The sequence below is a fragment of the Pleurodeles waltl genome, chromosome 3_1 (assembly GCF_031143425.1).
Source record: "Pleurodeles waltl isolate 20211129_DDA chromosome 3_1, aPleWal1.hap1.20221129, whole genome shotgun sequence".
Classification (NCBI taxonomy): domain Eukaryota; kingdom Metazoa; phylum Chordata; class Amphibia; order Caudata; family Salamandridae; genus Pleurodeles; species Pleurodeles waltl.
The window spans coordinates 828,662,402-828,682,459 of NC_090440.1; the positions used below are offsets into that span (position 1 = coordinate 828,662,402).

Here is a 20,058-nt window from a genome sequence, read left to right on the forward strand (position 1 = left end):
TCCCCCTACAGGAGAGGAGTGAGTGGGAAATGGTGGAAGCCTAAGGCTGCTTTCCCTGCTGCACCCCTCCAGAGGACGAGGAAGAGGCAGAGTGCTGCTGAGAGGCTCCTCTGGTGCGGGCCCTACCTCTCCCTCTAAAAGATCTATAGGGATGGGAAGAGGCAGGTTGCTGGAATCTCCCCCGAAAGGAAGAGGAGGAAGAGCCACGCCCAAATCCACGAAACCTCCTGAAAAATCTGGAAGAGGCAGAGGAAGAAGGAGCTTGGAGCCCTAAAGATTTGGCTGTGGCCCTGCTCTCCTTAAATCGCTCCAAGGCCGAATCTGCCTTGGCCCCAAACAGTTTGTCCCCATCAAACGGGAGGTCCAATAGGGTTGACTGCACATCCGCAGAAAACCCCGAATTACGGAGCCAGGCCTGTCTCCTTGCCACCACAGCCGTGCCCATTGCCCTAGCCACCGAGTCGGTCGTGTCCAGCCCAGACTGAATAATCTGGGTCGCGGCAGCCTGGGCGTCCGAAACAACATCCAAAAGACCCTGGGGAAGCTCCGTAAATGATGACGAAATGTCATCCATAAGAGCATGGATGTATCTCCCCAGAATGCAAGTTGCGTTGGTGGCCTTCAACGCCAGACTGCAGGATGAAAAAAATTTCTTGGACTGCGCATCCAGCTTTTTCGAGTCCCTGTCTCCAGGCACCGTCGGGAAAGATCCAGGCGCTGATTTTGATGAACAGGAGGCTAGCACCACCAAGCTCTCCGGTGTAGGGTGTCTAGAAAGAAAGCCAGGGTCAGATGGCGCAGCTCGATACCTCCTGGCCACAGCCCTATGAACCGCTGAGGAAGATACTGGCCTCTTCCACACCTCTAGCACCGGATCAAGCAAAGCCTCATTAAACGGCAAGAGAGGCTCCGCTGCAGCAGAGGCCGGATGTAGCACCTCCGTTAGAAGATTCTGCTTCGCCTCTGCCACCGGCAAAGGCAGGTCCAGAAAGTTAGCTGCCTTCCGTACTACAGCGTGAAAGGAAGCCGCCTCCTCTGTATATTGCCCTGGAGACGAAAGATCCCATTTAGGGGAAGTGTCCAGCCCACTGGCTGTATCCAGACCATGCAGCCCATCACCAGAGTCCTCCAGTTCTCCTTCCTCCAGGACTCGTTGGTACTCCTGCTCTTCCAATAGACGAAGAGCCTGTCTCCTCGAATGTAGCCTCTGCTCGATACGCGGAGTCGACATGGCCTCCGCCGAAGTCGAAGATCGGCGCCGATCCCCAGAAGCAAAAGACGCCGCGTCCGGCGCCACAGGCAACTTCGACGCCGATGAAAGCCGATGAACTTGGAGCAGATGGACCCACCGGAGTCACAGGACGAAATACCGACGTCGACGGGATGGAAATCTCCGGGGCCAATCCCTCTGAAGCCACCGGAGCGGCCACCGGCGCCGAGCCCAAGTTCCCAAAAGGGAGAAAGGGCATAAAGGGTGCCGGCCGTAGAGGCGCAGGATCACCCAATGAAAAGGCCAAAGGACCAGCCGGATCACCCCCTGGAGCCATCTGTTGGAAGATGGTATACATCGCATTTAGGAATGCGGTACTATCGGCTCCAGGGGTGGGAAAAGCCGGATACTGGGGTGCCTGTATCGAAGGCGACCCCGGCCTCGACGTCTGCGACGCCGGAGACAACACAAGAGGCTGCATCACCTCAATCACCGACGCCTGCCCAGGTGAAGTCGGTGACGCCGGAGAGGGCAACGGCGTCGACGGATGCGGCGTGACCGTGGGACTGACCTCCCAAGTCCTCCGGCGCCGATCCGGAGGCGACCTGGAACGAGTCTCCTTGCTTGAATGGCGCCGTGAATCTCGATGACGCCGATGCCTTGGCGAAGAAGACTTCTTGTGATGCTTTTCTTTCTTCGACTTCGCCATAAACAACTTAGCCTCACGTTCCTTGAGGGCCTTCGGATTCATGTGCTGGCATGAATCGCAAGTTGAGACGTCGTGGTCGGAGCTCAAACACCAAAGGCAGTCGAAATGAGGATCTGTAACTGACATCTTGCCCCCACACTCTCGACAAGGCTTGAAACCCGACTTTCTCTGCGACATTATTACTGCAGAGAAGGACTACGCAGCAAAAAATACACTGTAACCACAAAAGTAACAGTTGCTCCCTCGAAGATAACCGTTTCGAATGCACGGAAAAAAGGGAACTGACGTCGGCACGTCGTCGAGGACCTCTTATTGCCTGTATGACGTCAGACGGCGTCGCGTGGGCTAGAGTGACGTCCTCGTCGACGTGCAGAGACTAGGAAAAAGATTTCCGTTGAATGCTGGCGCCATGGGAGTATTCATTAGGTGAGGAATCCACAGGTAGTTGTATCCATCAGAAATCTGCTATTACCCCGCCAAGAGTTACTAACAATGGGGTACTCCCAAATTGTGTGGTAGTAAGTACCAGGGAAGGATCTGCATCAGAAACAAACATGATCTTTTGCTCTGCCCATGTGTTTGAGCTGTGTGGAACAATAGTAATACATATGAAAGTACTTACATTGGATAAGGTGGAGCCGTAAGGAGATAGCCAATGACCTAAAGGCCATTTTAGCTTCAGACCACTCCTTGACAGAGGCCTCCCAGGCACAGCTCATGTCTGTCAATGGATCGGGTGAGTTTACCACTGGAGACCTTTTTAAAAGTTTTTCCTGATGTGCAATTTTGGGTGATGAATTATTTATGTGAATTAGGCATTGTAATGATACATATAACCATAACCGATGAATTCATTATTTTGTGCTTAAAATAAAGATTATCTCCTATAGAAATGTGATTAAAAATGTGGTATATTTGTGCCACATTTACATGGAATAAGGTTGTGGAAAGAATAAGAGCAGCTCAATAGTCTGGATAATGTGAAAAAGTAAGAACTTCAGAGTCACTCCAAGGATGTCCTTACATAGCTTAATTAATTGTTCTCACATAGTAAAAGCTTGCAACTCGCTGATTCACCTAAGCCAAGCTGCAGCTACAAGATAACCTACTTTTCAGGAAACACAATGTAACTTGCAGAGGTGGCAGGGTTCAAACAGGCACATGAGTCTTGTGAGAACAACATGAATGATCAAAAGTGGTGCTGGAGGTGTTCTTGTGGATGACACTTTTTTGAGTCCCTCTCCTTGAACTCCTTGACCATCGGAATCCTGAAAAGAGACGAGTGTCCTTGTTCTCCATGTATGGGGTTACGGAGGGCGGAGTTGAGGCATATAGAGGTAAAGCTAGACCTACCTTCTGAAGGTGAAAAGGGTAGCGAATGATATTCAGAACCTTGACCTTGAAGGTTTATAAAAGCTTTGAGAACCAGTAGAGGATAAAACTTTCCCACTTGGCTGCATAACATGCCTGCGTATAGGCACAATCGCACAAGGTTGTCATACACTCCTCCCAAAGGTTTAAGTAACTCTTCTCTAAGACTCCAAGGGGCCTAATCGCTAGATTAAGTGGCTCTACGGAGAGTTTAAGTTGGTGGGGACAGATGAGGTCAACTGGAAAGGAGGGGTATTTGGGGGGGGGGTAATAAAGGGCAGAAGGTGGTAGTACCCCCGTTTCTGTACACAGTACACCCCTGAGAGCTCCACCCAGTGAGGGATGCATCAGTGCAAATGGACACCTGTCAAAGAGTGTTTAAAAAGGCCTGCCTTGCAACATTTTGGTCCTGTTCTACCACCGAAGAGTGCACGGAGTGCCAGCTTTTATCGACACTGGATCTCCTCACTGACTCTCCTCCATTTGTGAGCATTGTCTCGTGAGGTACTGTTTTACTGAGTACATGTGCAATATAGCATGTGGTACAATGGTAATGCAAGCTGCAATCTTACCCAAGAGCTACAATACAGTTCTTACAGTCATAGGATGAGTGAACTGATAAAAGAGGCGGCAGCAGCAGCTGAAATGCCATCAGCCTCTGCTAGTTGGGGTATGTTTTCCCTACAAGAGTGTTTAAGACTCAGCCCAGGAAGGGCTGGAAGGTATGGATCTGTGCAGGTACAAGGTGGTACTCCTTACTGTTTACATTGACTCCTAACTGTGGAGCAGTTAGATGTGTCTGAGTATGTCCCCTAGGCTTTGCTGTTTGCCGCTGCTCTTGATCAGTTTGTCATTCGATATGGGAAAATCTGAATTCCAACTCTGGAGGAAAGTGCCCCTTTTTGCATGATTATCAAGTCCCCCCCACTTTTTTGCCTGATTTTGATGCTGACTTGACTGAGTGTGTGCTGGGTTCCTGCTAACCAGTCCCCAGCACCAGTGTTCTTTCCCAAAACTGTACCATTGGTTCCACAATTGGCACAACCTGTGGCCAGGGAGAGTCCCTAAGGGATCCAGCATGTATTGTGCTACGCTAAGGGACTGTTCACCAAACACATGCTCTCTGCCATTGCAGACTGTATGCGTTTGTGGGGAGAAAAAGGTAAAGACGATATGACATCCTTCACAGACTGCCATGCACACAAATCACTGCCTGTTGCATAGGTAAGTCACCCGTCTAGCAGGCCTTACAGCCATAAGGCAGGGTGCACTATACCACAGGTGTAGGCATACCTGCATGAGCATAATGCTCTTACAAAGTCCATTCTTAGATATTGCAAGTGCAGTGTGGCCATATTCAGTACAAGGGCTGGAAGTCTGTCATTACCATCTCCACAGCTCCATGATGGCTTCACTGAAGTCCGGGAAGTTTGGTATCAAACCTCTCAGCACAATAAGCACACACTGATGCCAGTGTTGGATTTATTGTAAAATGCACATAGAGGGCATCTTAGAGATGCCCCCTGTATTTTACCCAACCCTCTAGTGCAGGGGCGACTAGTCTGTGCTAGTCTGCCACTAACAGACAGGTTTCTGACCCCACAGAGTGAGAGCCTTGGTCCTCACTGGGGTCAGAAACAAAGCCTATTCTGGCTGGAGGTGCTTCTCACCTCCCTCCTGCATGAACTGTAACGTTTAGCTGTGAGTCTCAAAGGCTCAGGCCTCCCGTTACAGAGTCCCAGGGCACACCAGCTAGTGAAGAGGCCTGCCCCCACACCAAACCACACTTTTGGCGACAGGTCCGACAGGAAATTAGGTAAAACAGGGAGGAGTGACCATTGCAGCTAGGACCACTCCCTAAGGTGTCAAGAGCTGAAGTGACCCCCTCCTTGCAGAATCCTCCATCTTGTTTTGGAGGCTAGGGACCAACAGGGTTAGGGATGTGTCCCTCTCCCCAAAGGGAGTGGGCACCAGAAGGGTGGAGCCACCCTCAGGGAGAGTAGCCATTGGCTTCTGCCCTCTGACCCCTGTAATGCCCCTAAATCTAGTATTTAGGGGCTCCCCTGAACCTCACTTACCAGATTCCTGACAACCTCAAAAAGAAAGAAGAACTGCTAAGCTGACCCCAGCAGTGAAGTCTCCAGATGACAACTGACTTGGCCCCAGCCCTACCAGCCTGTCTGCAGCTTCAAAGACCCCTGCTCCAAACAGGCGACGCATCCAGCAGGACCAGCAACCTCTACAAACCCCAAAGGACTGCCTGCCCAGCAGAGGACCGATGACTCCAGAGGACAGCAGCCCTGTCCAGAAGAAATCTTCAAAAGGACTCCAGAACTGCCTGGATCCATGAGCACTGTCCACTCTGCACCAAATGCCCACAGCCAGAGTTCAGTTGGCTCACCGGTCCAGAGAAGGTCCCCAGCTGATTCAGACCTTGAGCCCATCCTGGGTTGACTCCTCCTGGCCACCACCATGACCCCTGCAGCCTGATTCCAAAGGTCCCCCCTGACCACAACCAGATCTGCCGAACATTCCAGATGCCTAAAGGTATGCCTGCATTCGCAGCCCCTTGGCCTTGGAGAATCCGACTGACGGTCCGGCAACATCTCTCCTTCCTGTCTAGCCTTTGGTTTTCCAGAACCGAGCCCCTGGGCACAGCCTGCAGCATCTCTGTGACCCCTAGGGTTCCCTCATTGAAAAGCACTAGCGCCTGACGCTGTGTCTGCACCCTGCACCCGGCTGCCCCTTTGCCGCTGAGGGTGAGTTTTGGTCCTGACCTGTGATTTCCCCCCCCCCCCCTCCAAACTTTGACCTCTGCACCCAGCCAGCCCCATGTTGCTGGTGATGCACTTTTGGGGTCAACTTGAACTTTTCCCTGTGCACATCCTAACCCCGTAAGACTAATTGAAAGTTGTGTACTTACCTGTTAAATGTGCTAAAACTCCCCTCCTCCCCAAGGACTCCATTGACTGCTATGAAAAATTGCACTGTCAACTTTTGAAACTGAGAAGTGATATTTACCTGTAAACTGCTTTATCCGCAAAACCCAAACAAAGTACATTGGATACATATGCTTGATACTTACTTACAACTGTAATTACCTGCTGCACAGATCCTTTGTTCTAGTAATAAAGTAACAAAATATATAGTAAGTCATTCGCTGTGCCATATTTGTTGACTAGGTGTGTACAACAAATGCTTTGCACTACCCTCTGATACGCCTAACTGCTCAACCACACTACCACAAAAGAGCATTAGTATAATCTACTTTTGCCTCTACTAAGCCTCTGGGGAGTGCCTGGACTCATACCTCATTTTGGTATATTATGTACAAAGCCAGCTTCTTACATTGGTGGATCAGCAGAGGGGTCTACGACTTTGCATTTGCAAGACCACTCAGCCAGTATCTGAGCACACGACTAAATTCCAAAATTGCCTTTAGATTCAACAGACTTTTTAATTGACAATTGTTTAGTCCTCCTAGGGCCTTGGTTAAGTCCCCTTTAGCATTTATTTTTTAGATCTAAAAATTACTATAGTTAGGGGGTAAGTAGCTAGAAGTAGTTTTTAGTTCCAAAAGAAATTCCCAACCTTAGTAACAAAATGAGCAGCTCAGAGTACATGGTTGTGGAGCTGAACCTCACCCCTTACCTCCATCTTGGGATGAGAGAGTTAAGGTCACTCTGCATAATGAAACACATCAAAACTGGTTCCAACCCTGCCACGATCAAGGTCCAGGAGTTGTTGGCAGAGTATGCAAAGAAACACCCTCCTGAGGAAGAAGACCTACCCTCAGATGGGGAAGAAGTTAAGGATCAGGAGGATGAACTCCCACCTCCTAACCTAACTAGGGATGACAGGGTCAAAATTTCCCTGACTCCAAGGACAGTACTCATATGATCTGGGTCTCCCAAATATGCTTGATACTTACTTACTATTGTACTTACCTGCAACAAAGATCCTTTGGTTATAGTAATAAAGTAACAAAATATATTTTTGCTATATAAACAAAATTGGTCTGGAGTTAGTCATTGAGGGTGTGCCTCATATCTTGACTGTGTGTACAACAAATGCTGTGTGCTACCCTCTGATAAGCCTAGCCGCTCGACCACACTATCACAAAAGAGCATTAGTACTATCTATTTTAGCTTCTGTTAAACCTCTGGGGAACCAATGGACTCTGTACACACCGTACCTCAGTTATGTATAGCAAATGCAGAGGCAGCTTCCTACATGCTCTTTGTAGATGAACGGCCACCACCACTAGACACTTGGTAAAGACCCTTACAGCCATAGTAACCCCAAAACGCAGTACTACCAATTGGTAGTGTTGCTCACTTATAACAGACCGAAGATACAGGTGATGAGTGAGGTGGATACGGATGTGAAAGTAGGCGTCATTGAGATCTAACTTTGTCATAAAGTCTCCTTGATGGAGCAGTGGGAGGACTTCATGAGGGGTTGTCATGCAAGTGCTCAGACAGGACGTACCAACTGAGTGGCCTCAGATCTAAGATGGGCTGTAGGGAGCAGTCTTTCTCTGAAATACGGAAGCACAGTGAATAGCAGCCTTTGACCCCTTGGAGTGGGGACACTAGCTATATTGCACACTTCTGAAGAAGCACCTTGACTTCTTCCTGCAAAAAAGTGAGCTGGTCTTCGCTGAGGGTGTGATGGTGTGGTGGTATGTTGAGCAGGTGTAGGTCTAAGTAGTAGCCCTGACAATTCACTCTAACACCTACTGATCTGAGGTCTGTTTATCTCCCCAACAGATGTTGTGTGATTTTGGGGTGAGGGGAGCGTGGGCAAGCCAGTGCTTGAGAGCAGAGGCTCCCTCTAATGAAGCCACATCTACCACTGTCTATGCATCCCCGTAGTGTACCATCGAGCATCCGCTGCCTGCCTGGGACTCAGGATAAGACTGGGAAAGAAAATAGGACAGGACACCAAAATAAAAGTGGCCCCCATTAGTAAATTATAGAGGCAGAAAAAGTGGGCCATGTTCGCAAATTGGGGTCGTTTTGGATTTATAAAATACACTGCAGAATTGGTTTGCAACATATGGGGGACTGCATGCATTTCAGCCCGCTGCTGGGAATGTTAGTGTTAATATCAAGAGAATCAAGAGTACACTGGCCCAGCAGACCATTAAACAGGCCCACAAACAACTAAATGGACCACACACTAACCTGTAAAACCAACCCATCAGACATTGCCTGATTGCCCTACATGCCAGTCGGACTCTCCTGGGATTTGTGACAGAACTGTTGTTGGCTCTAGAAGGAGTGCACCTGGCTGGTGGGTGTTGTCCTGCTCCCACAGTTAGTCTGCTGTCTACGACAGGTGCCCCTGGTTGTAGCAGGGCATGGGTACCCATGGACTTTGTGATCTCTGATCCGTTTTTTCGCAAGCATCTATTCCACTTGGGGATCAAAGCGATGTTCCCATCAAACAGTATGTTAAGGAGGTGTTGCTGGACATCTGGTTTAAACCTAGCAATGAAAATGTAGATTAGGAAATAATCTTTCATTCCACGACTAGCAACTCACCGCTCTTTTGATTTGTCTCAGGGAGGTGATGTTTTAGGTCATTTAAATCCTCCTGGTAGTGCCTGTTGTATCTCAATAGCAAACCCACCGAATTGGCAACCTGAGAGGTTGTGCCAACTCCTACACACTTGTCAGTGGTGATGGTTGCATACTTTCCTTACCTGAGAAGGTAAGTTGCGTAGGCAGAGGCCTACTTCCAAACAGTAGAATCACTGATGAGTCATGCAGGACCTGTCCACTGATGTATAGAGGGTCATTAGGAAAGGTACTTTTTCTCTACCTGCTGTGTGACCACCTTAGCTCTGACAGGGTCCTTAAAGTTCTCAGAGAATGACTAAAGTATGGCTTCGACCAACTGAAGATAGGGTCTCCCCCAAAGAGACATCCCTATCCTGTAGGACATGCACCTGGCTGGCTGCCCTCTGGAAGACTGCATGATATGCTGAAGTATCATCAGACTGAAATAGTTTGGCTGGGTAAAGTTCAAGGTCTGGATTGTCTGCCGAGTCAATGCTGTAGTCAACCCTAGAATATTGACTGTACCCTTCCCAAGTAGGTTGGTCACAAGGGTCTCCCATCCCACAAGTACTACCTGGCTAAAAGAAGGAATTAACTGATCTCGCAAGAGGTTCTGATGGAAAATATGGCCATGTTGTAAGTTCAGGAGGAGAAGATGGTGGTGGTGAGTGCCTGTGTTTTGGGGGGAGGGAGCTGTGAAGGAGGGCATATAGCCTTCCTTTCATGCTTCTTAGGCACATGGAACTGATGTGTGTCAGAGGAGAGCTCTTCCTTGAAATGCAGTCTACACTTCTTGGGAATCAGAGGCAGGGCCAGTGGTGTGACACAAAATGACGCACCCCACCTGCAGAATATGATAACGGGCCCCTGAGCCTACTATATCTCACCAATATTCATTGTTACCAGCCTGACTGGGGACCCCGTGAAGGTTCTGGGGGGACCTCTTAAGGGGGCTGGAGGGGCTTATGTTATGCCATAGGTAGGGTGAATGATGATTCCTCAGAGGGCGCCTTAGCAGAAATCTTGCCACTCTACGTGAATGAACACCCACTTTTGCCTAGCATCTAGTTCCTCCAGGGGTCTCTTGAGGATGGGTGCCTCAGACACTTCACACCCCGGCGATGACTTGGTGGTTGGTTTAAGAGGTGATTTCTGTAATGACTTCAGCTCTGAAGCAGGAGGTTTGGTGCCCTTTATGGGAGAGGGTGTTAAGGAGAACTGTGGCTCAGTGCCCTTTGCTGGGTGCTTGCTCTGCTCTGAAGCCTTTTCTCAAAGCAGAACGGAGCCCAAAGGCAAAAGTGGGCCTTTTTCTTGGCCAGCTCGGGGCTCAGCGTCTAACTCCCACGAGAGCAGTGCACAGTATTGGTGTAAGGGTGTTTAGGGGGGCAGGGCTTTGCTTCATGGCTCGTGCTGGGCTAGTACTCATGGGTCATTGGTGTCTCCTTCATTCGAGGTCATAGCGCTGTGGACGCTGAAGGCTCTCCACCTTCTTGATCTTCTACCTCATAGGTGCTAAAGGATAGTGTCACAGGCTGTGCAATGTTTGGGCCACTAGGATTCTGGAGGGGCCTGCCTCTTCCTTCTCAATTCCAAGCAGGTCCTGTTCGCCAGAGGTGTCTGGGGATTCAGAGGATGACTGTTGATTCATCTTCAGATGTGCCCAACTCTTATCTGTGGGACCTCTGAGCCTTTTAACAACAAAAAGCAAGGCATAAGCCACAGGACAATTCATCATGGTTGGAGGAATGGCAGAGGTGGCGAACACCATGTTGGTGTGCTTGAATCAGTAAGTCGCTCTCCTCATCCCTATAATTGATAGATGAATAAAAGATTGATTTATTTTGAAGCATACCAATTAAGAAATGTTTGCCTCCCCATTAGAAAAGAAAATATTTGAGATTGAAATTAGTGAGGCAGAGTTTGTTAACTTCCAAATAAGTAGTCCAATATGATGCCTGGTTGTTTTTTTATTTACTGCTACAATGTATTATTTCTGTTTTCAAAATGTGTGACTGTCAAAAAGGTCGTAACATTTTCCACCTCTGATCATAGCCTATCTAAAGCTGGAAGAAGACATGTCCACAGAAATGCCTTTTACAAATCTCAAACTAGAAACTGCAATGCATGAGAAGTAAAATACTATTAAAATCACTGCACAGTCACGGTGCTCTTTAATGCAAAAAAATATATATATAATAAAAATACGTTCATACGCTGAATACTAATTACACTCTGTTTCTAACTTTTAAAAAAATAACATACCGTCACACGTAAATGTCACAGGTTGCAGGGAACCCTCGATTTCAATTGAAACTTTGACAGCTGCATTCTCTTCACTTATATTTCTTTCCAGCATGACAGGACTCAGTAAAAATCCTGGGTTTTTAGATGAATTGCTTGATGGAAACTTATCTCTCAATCTGGAAATGCAATTGTTATGCTTGATTAGTAGCACACTGCCATGGTTTATTACTAGGCAAAGCTTTAAATGGGCAGATCTACATTAAAATCGATTCTCCCACACATATGTTATTGAAAATGTTACTTATCCTGTAAGCATCTGTTAATGGCATGTAGTGTTGTAGATTCACATGCTGTGTGTATTCTTGCAATCTAGTGTTGGGCTCAGACGTGTGCAAGTTGTTTTTCTTCAAATAAGTATTTTCGAGTCACAAGGTATAGAGACTCCATCTATTACTGTTAATATTCATGGGCATCAGCTCCATTGTTATATTGTGTTTCCTGCACGTAGGGTAAGATGTAGATAGGGCAGAGAGATAAGGAAAAGCTGACCACACATTGAAATATTGAAGACAAAAATAAGAAATGTTTCCAATATCAAATGGCTTCCAGGGAGGAGGGTGTGCAAACATGAATCCACAATGCTGAATGCCACATACAAATGTTTATAGGGTAAGGAACATTTTCCGTTCGTGGCATGTATATAGCTATAGATACACATGCTGTGCATAGACTGTAAAGTGGTTCTCCCTTAAGGTGCTAATTAGCACTAAGATTTTGCAGAAGAATGAAAAAGTGTGCATAAGACAGCCTGGCCAACACCAGCTTATTCACAAACTAAAATATCCACACAGTAATGTTTAGTAAACGTGTGGTTAGTAGACCAAATACTTGCTTTGCAGATGTCAGCTATAGGAATATTACTCAATAAAGCCATAGAATCTCCTTTTTTACAGGTTGAGTGCGGTCCGGGAGAGACAGGCAAAGGTCATTTGGCTTTAGCCTAACAGGTCTGTATGCATTTGATCAACCAGATGCAACACCTACTTTGGAGAGAGCATGGCCTTTGTATGGTATGGAGAAGGAAACAGAGCTGTAATGTTTTATGGAAGGGCTTTGCCCTGTAAATGTAATACATACACAATTGACATCTAACATATGAAGAGCTTGTTATCTGCAACTGACTCTGGATGTGGGAAGAACAATGGAAGTTCTATAGTTTAAGATGGAAACTAGACATCTTAGGAAGGAAATTGGGGTTTGTCCTGAGGACTACCCTATCCTGATGTACTTGGAAAAAGGGTTCTTCCAGAGTAAGAGCCTTAAGCTCGATGATACGGCTGAGGAAAGTGATAGCCACCAAGAAAGTTACCTTCTGGGAAACAAACCCTAAGGAGTGGTGTGGCCTATAAGCCTTGTTATAAAAATATTGAGGTTCTACACGGGGTTAGGTGGCATCCTTGGTGGGATAAATTCAAGTAATTTTGAGTCTGTCCATAAAAGCTTTGGTAAGAGGAACCCTGAAAAGAGAAGTGTGGTCTCTGTTGTTTTGAAGGTAAGCAGCAAAAGCAGCCAACTAAAGCCTGATAGAAGTGTAGCAAAGCCCGACTTCTGCAAGTGGAGTAGGTAACTGACAATATCCTGGACTGATGAATGGAAAGGATCAATATATCTAGGAAGACAATAGCGCATGAACCTTTCCATTTGGCTGCGTAGCAGGCTCTGGTTGAGGGCCTGCATGCCTCTTTAAAGATAGTCATACATTTTGAAGGCAGATTGATGTACCCAAACTCTAGGACTTTATGAGCTAAATCACAAGACAGAGGTGTTTGGGGTAAGAGCAAATGAGTGTGCCCCGATTATGTAAGAGAGGATCCATCCAGTTGGCAGCTTATTGTGAGGCACTAGAGAGAGTTCGAGGACAGTGGTGAACAGGGCTACCTGGCCCAGGCTTGGGCTACTAAGGTGAGAGTGAGGGATGTTCACTGAAGCCTGCGTACCACGAACGAAAGAAGTAGAAGAAACAGAAAAGCATAGGCAAATATCCCAGAGCAGTTCACTGTCCATGGACTGTGGGTGTGGGAACCTTGGGCATTTTGCACTTTATATTGGTGACCAAGAGGACTATCTAGAGAAACCTCTAACAGAGGAAGTACGGAAGTAAGAATTGGGGGTGGAGTTCCTGTTTGTGGACTTGTTGCTGCATCCTGCTGAGCTGATTGACTTTGTAATGTATCGCCCAATGCAAAATGCCCTGGGCTAGAGTAGACAATTGCAAGGAGTGAGTATTGCCCTGTTTTTTGTAAGTAAAACATGGCAGTTGTGTTGTCTGTCCGAATGAGTATCACCTTGTTTTGGATGCGAGGGAGGAGCACTAGGAGGGCTAGCTGGATAGCTAATGATTCCAGGTGGTTGATGTGGAAGCCCAGTTGATCAGATGTCCTCAACCCCTAAACAGTCAGCTCCCTCGAGTGCGCCCCTAAAACAGTGAGAGAGTTCGCTGATGGTCATCTGCTATACTGGGTCCAAAATGGGCCAGTCTTGCAATAGGTTGTTGGCATTCCACCACTGCAAAAAGTGTAGTAGTAAAATCTTTATTGAGATATAATAATATCCATAAAAGAAACACCAATAAAAACATACAGGCAAATCACTGAGACCACACATAAGTTCAAGATACTAAAATTCGCGCGAGATATAGAGGCATATAAAATATAAATAACACTTCCAGGTCCTCCCCAATACGCAATTCAACCAAACACCTATCACAATGAAATGTAAAAACATATAAAATATTGAAAACACTTAAAAGTCCTCGCCTACGAACAAATCATCCCAACTGTTTTAAAACAGCATCCTCTTACCCCAGGCCACCGCTCCTTTAAAAAAATGGCCCACGGAGTTACATACCTCAGTCGTTTAAATGGCAAAGAAAAAGCAAAGCAGTCCTGCAATTGGTAAAGCTATAATTTCGTAACAGAGGTACCAAGTGCAATTTTCTTAGTGGCGCATAGTATTTACAGAAGAACATAAAATGTAGCAGCGTTTGTGGGGAGTGCTCATCACAGGGGCAGATACAGAAAGCGCTGGAGGAGAACTGTCTTTGAGGAAAGGACAGTAATTGACCAGTGAAGGAACCCTAGTCTGAAGCGGGTTAAAAGCAATCTATCATACACATTATGTACAAACAATGAATAAACGACTGGGCCCGGGCACATTTGTACCATACAATAATCTTTGACAATTACCTTGACCACTTCTTTTGATTCACGACCCGCCCACCTTAATTCAAAGAAGTAGTCACATATCCACGTTTTGGCTTTTTTGGTAATCAAATGCGGATTTTTCAACAAATGTGGGCAACCCACTTCATTCAGAAGTACTTTGATGTATTTCAGCCATGGGATTGAACAAGCGGGATCACTAATAGGCAATCCGGAATTATCAGCTGGTTTAGGGCGGCTTTTTTATTAAGCCAAATTGCACACCACAGCTCCAACAGGGCAACGCTAATTCTATCCTGTAAGTATTCAAGACCCAATTCCTGGTAAACAGAAAAATGGGGAGTAGAGGGCAGGAAACCCAACAACCGGCGACAGAATCGATTTTCCTCTACCTGAAGGTTCCCAACATCTTTATACCCCCACAACCCTATGCCATAGGTCACAGCCGGCAGACATTTTCTCTCATAAACCTACAATATGGGGGCAACCAGCTTCCACCTTATATTGGCGGCCAGGGAGTGGTAATACCCACTGTACGCACCATGTGTAAAACCCTGTTTTTTAAGCTGGGACGCCAATTACATGCTTCGTCAAATTCTAGCCCCAGATACAAGAAGGAACCTACTTTTGTTAGTTCCAGGTCTAAACTTTTCATGAACTCAACAAAACTATCCACTAGCAGTTTGAGCCCATTTGCAGTCCTCACCAGTAAGACTGCATCATCCGCATACAGTATGGCTGGAATGGCATTATTGTGTATGCGGGGCACATCAGCTCCTGTAGAATCCAAGGTTTTCTCTAGGTCATTAATGTATAAAAGAAATAGAATAGGGGTGAGGACACAGACCTGGCGAACACCCCGACTTACACCAAAATGCGAAGTGGTCTCGCCATTCAACCCATTCCTTATTTTTGTCCTTCAGCCCTGGTGAAGGAGTCTCAAATGATCTACTAGGCCGTCATCAAGACCCATGTTTAGAAGAATTTCCAAGAGGTTTTCCCTTTTAACATAATAAAACGGGCTAGACAAGTCCATAAAGGCCAAGTGAATGGACCCACCTTTCACATACTTGTACTTGTACTTGGCCTTAAGAAGGTAAAGATTCAGGTACTGCTCAATAGTGCCCAGACCTTTCCTGAAACCATAATGGGCCCAAAAAAATTTTTTTTTTCTCCTGCACCCAAGAGATCAAAGGTTACAAAACCACCCTCCCCATTGGCCGATAACACCTAGGGTCTAGGGTATTACTTAAAAAAAAAAAACTGGAACCACACAGAAGTTTGCCACGATATAGGGGGTCCAACCCTGCACACCATATTAAAAATCCGGGTCAACAAAGGGGCCCAAAACTCGGGGTATTTTATGAAAAGGTCCATTGGGATCCAATTGGGATCCAATCCGGACCTGGGGACTTATTTGGAGACTGTCACAAATCGCCTTTAGAACCTCATTCTCTAAAAAGAGGGAACCAGGGTTCAAGAGCTAAAGTTACCTGTACAGATTGACCCCTTCCCTCGTTAGCCTCATAGATACCGGAAAAATGGCCAACCCAAGCATCAGGGGGAGTATGCAATGTAATTGCTTCTGGCAGTTTGTCGTCTAAGAGGCCAACCCGGACTACCCTCCAAAAAGCCTTGGAATCCTTCTTAGAGGCTTCTATTATATTTTCCCACTGTTCTATCTTAACTTCAGCCTTCCACTGTTTTACCACCTGAGTATATGCCTTTCTACATGCAATGACAGTGGCTTTGTCTCAAGGATTTTGGCTAAGTGTCTGGCGCAGAGAGGCATTGGATACCCTACACGATCTATCAAAGTTTGCATCTGGTCCATAATAAACGCCAGATTTGCCGAGTGCGAAACTACACGCCTACCATTGTCCTTTGTCTCTAGTTTTAGTCTGGGACCAAGTTCTCTCGGTTTTGTCTCGGAGGGCACTTTAAGTTGGATCGCCAAGGTGTTATGGACACTGAAAACTGAGGAAATCACTTTAAGCCCATTGATAAGGGGTAAGAGATTCTGGGAAACAAACATGTAATTAATTGTGGAGCAGCAGCCCCGGCCAATAAAAGTTGCTGCCACCGCAATATCTGGGCAGGATTTGGGGCTAACCAAGTCGTGTGCCAGAAGGAGGGCATATAAGTGCCATCCCTTCGGGTTCAGTCCAGTTTGACCCACTTCCCTACTAGCGGGATCGAAGGGAGAATCCACTGAGTTGGATATCTCTCAGTTTGGTATTGAAATACCCTGCCAAAAGTACATTAAAGGGCCCGCCTCTCGCGTGAGCCCTATCAGACAAACAACTGATAGCTAGAGAGAGGTCCAGAAATGAAGAGTTGCTAGTAGATGCAAAGTTATTTTTGTAGGAATTCACCAGAAATATTCTTAACTTGCCACCCCAATGAACTTCAAATGCTTGAGTTCCATCTAAGTCCATTGTTATTGGTAGGACCTTGCAACCAAGACTGACCTTAAACTAGGCCACCAGGCCCCCTTTAGCGTGACCTGAAGGTGAGGAGGTGGCAAACTTACTAAAGCTAGTGTATCCACCAATAAACAATTCTGAAACAGCCCAGGTTTCCTGCATAAAGATAATATCAAATTTTTATATAAATAGCCGCCAACCCTCGACCTCTAACTTTGAAGCCAAACTGGCCACATTCAAACTAAGGAGTTTCCAGTGTTGAGTTTTATCAGTTGATGGACACCTCTTGGATGGCAAAGCAACCAGTTCCCCTGGAACATTTACAGGTGGATTAACTTCAGATACAATCTGCTTGGTGACAATATGTCCCTTCAAACCCTACTGGGCTCAATTTGGGCTACCAGGAGTAGTCAATCCACCTCTTCCAGGTCACTCAAAACTGAGTAGTAATTTTTAAGTGGAAGGTGGCTTGGAAGGGAGTGGTTCCCTGAGCCCCCATATAGGGGCTTGATGGAAAGTCTGGGTGTTCTAAGTGTTATGAGCATCTCTAGTGGGGGCTAAATGTTTATAAAAAATAACCCAGCAGTAGGATTCCAATCTGTTTCAGCCTCACCATCCTGGCATCAGCGAGTGCTAAAGTTTCCCTGGCAACATTCGGAAGTTGACAATAAGGTCTCCAGCTGGTCAATTGAGCTACCTTCTGTAAGCCTGCAGAGATTTGTGTGGCTACTCTAGGAAGGTGATTGGGTCTCAAAACCACCCCCCTAACAGAGGGGCAATCGAGGGCCCTGACTGAGATGCTACTGACCGTGCTTTCAGGGGGTCCTTCACCGACATCGAGACTAAATTACCCAAACTAGATTCTAGTGTTGCTAATCGAGTACAGATTAGTTGCAGCTTAGAGTCCAATAAAAACGTTGAACCAAATCTTCAGCAAGGCCCAAGGGTCAACATTTGAGGGGTGTGAAGGCACAGAACTAATGAGAGTATCTTGAGTCAAGGGCTGTGACTTTGGGGCAGATTTTATTTCTGATTTAGCAATCCTTCTTCGCCTTTTTGGTAATGGGCTAGAGTCAAAGGAGGCACACAGAACATCTGGCACACCTGAACAACCAATAGTACTCACATTTACATCCCCAGCTATGTTATCCGAAACCAACCCTTCCAGGTCCACGCAAGGTTTTTGAGTAACAGGGGCGGGGTGGAGAATCATGCAGCGTATTTTTTTGCAGAACCAATGTGGCATATGGCGGCAGTGCTCAAGGGCTTTCTAGGGAGCCTAGATTCAATATCATCGGCCACTAAAGAAAGGCAGCGCTCTTCCAACTTAATTTCATTTGAAACCAAATTCACTGCACGTACCAGAAAGTTATCAATGGAGGACTGGGAATGAGGTTGTGAAGTGGACATGGAACTTGTGGTCACCTTACTTTTCCCCATTATGCTACAGGTCACTAGGGAAAGGCTACCAAGTTCTAAAAATGCCGACAACAGTAATAACCCAAATACATGCATCAAAAGGTTAAAGTCTAAAGAGAATGGGCCCAGCCCAGCCTCTGCCAGTCTATGACTGGCCAAGATTGGCCCATCTTGGCTCGGGCGCGGTCCGCATGCTTCCCGCGCTGCTAAATGCCCTCATGCGCTTTACAGCATAAAGTGATGAGTAAAGCCCCAAATTAACACAAGATCCTCTCAATGACCCTCCACTAGTGACCATTTTGCTGCAAAGCACTTTTGCAGCAGGCGCAGGTGTAATCTGGCATGTGGGGCTGTAGCAATGCACGATGCCATCATGCAGAGGAGGCGCATGACCTTTCTGACCTTTACATGAATATCTGGATGAAAAAAAAAAGGGAGCAGCGCTTGGAACACTTGAACCCCCTGACAGAGTTGAGTATGGCCCCTAGGAAGGGCTGGATCTGAAGGGGCTGAGGTGAGATTTTGGGGTATTGATGGCAATGCCTAGTCTATATAAGAAACGTATGGTGCTTTTGGTGTGCGCTAGCCATTGCTGCTCTTGATAAGCCAATTGTCAAAGTTAAGGAAGACATGGACGCTGTTATTTCTGAGGTAAGCGACTGCCACAGCAAGATACTTAGTCAACACCCTGGAAACTGAGGTCCTGATGAGCCATCTGTGCTAGGAGGGAGGGAAGGAGTGGTCACTTACACCTGAGAGGGCTGTGCCTGTCCTCACACAATGCTGTCTCCGACCCCCTGGTGAGTGTCTGGGGCCTGGCCTGAGCAAGGCAGGATTTCACATTCAAAAGAGACTTTACTTTGAAGTAGGCCTACTTGAAAGGAGAAATTGGGTATAAGAAGGGCACCCAAAACCACAGACTTTAGAACACTTCTGTAAACAAGAGGAACCTCTGCCTGGAGAAGAGCTGAAGAGAAGTGCTGCCCTGCCTGTTACTGTGCTTTGTGAAGCTATCCTGCAGTTGCTGCTTCTGCCAGAGTAAGAGGGCAAAGAATGGACTTTGTGTGCCTTCAATCTTGTGAAGAAATCTCCAAGGGCTTGATTTAGAGCTTGCCTCCTGTTGTTTGAAGTCTCAGGGACAGCAAAGACTTCTCTCATCAGAGCAAGAGTCTCTCCAGAGACTCCAGGTGCTGGCAAAGTGGTGCCCTATCCAGTCCCTGGGCCCTTGAAAGGAAAGCTGGTGGAAATCCAAGGAAATCGACTTCGAACGGATGCCGCTGCTGAATCCGGTGACACCGCCTGCAACCGACTCCGTGATCTTTGCTGGAACGCGACGACATTCACAGGCCCGACACCGCTGCAGCCCCGCTGAAGTCCGCAACTCCATGGAAGTCGCTGCACCACGTCATGACTGACGCCGCTCGAAGTGCGTGGATTCAACATTTCGCACAGACGTCGCGATCCCAGACTACGCGCATCGACTTGTTTTCACTCTTCACCAAAGGTACTGTACTTGGGGGTCTATGCGACTCCGTGTCCGGCGCCGCTGGTGTCGGCTTGTTGGGAACGACACTGTCACGACGCTGTGTTAACACCTCATCGAAGCATTTTGTGTTTCTAAGCGCTATTTTTGAGTCGAATCTTTAAAAATTCATAACTTGACTTGTGTATGTCGGATTATTGTTGTTTTGGTCTTGTTTTGTTTAGATAAATATTTCCTATTTTATTAAACTGGTGTTGTGTCATTTTGTAGTGTTTTCATTAAGTTAGTGTGTGTGTTGGTACAAATACTTTACACCTAGCACTCTGAAGTTAAGCCTACTGCTCTGCCAAGCTACCAAGGGGGCAAGCAGGGGTTAGCTGAGGGTGATTCTCTTTTACCCTGACTAGA

General features: G+C 46.8%; 1 protein-coding gene across 1 annotated transcript in view; it reads right to left on the reverse strand.

Annotated features, from left to right (window-relative positions):
• The window catches only part of PIK3C2A (phosphatidylinositol-4-phosphate 3-kinase catalytic subunit type 2 alpha), an 852,450-nt gene that overhangs the window by 693,329 nt on the left and 139,063 nt on the right, over positions 1-20,058 (reverse strand). Inside the window, 1 exon segment of the mRNA XM_069223730.1 lies at positions 11,120-11,277. Coding sequence (XP_069079831.1) covers positions 11,120-11,277 — 158 coding nt within the window.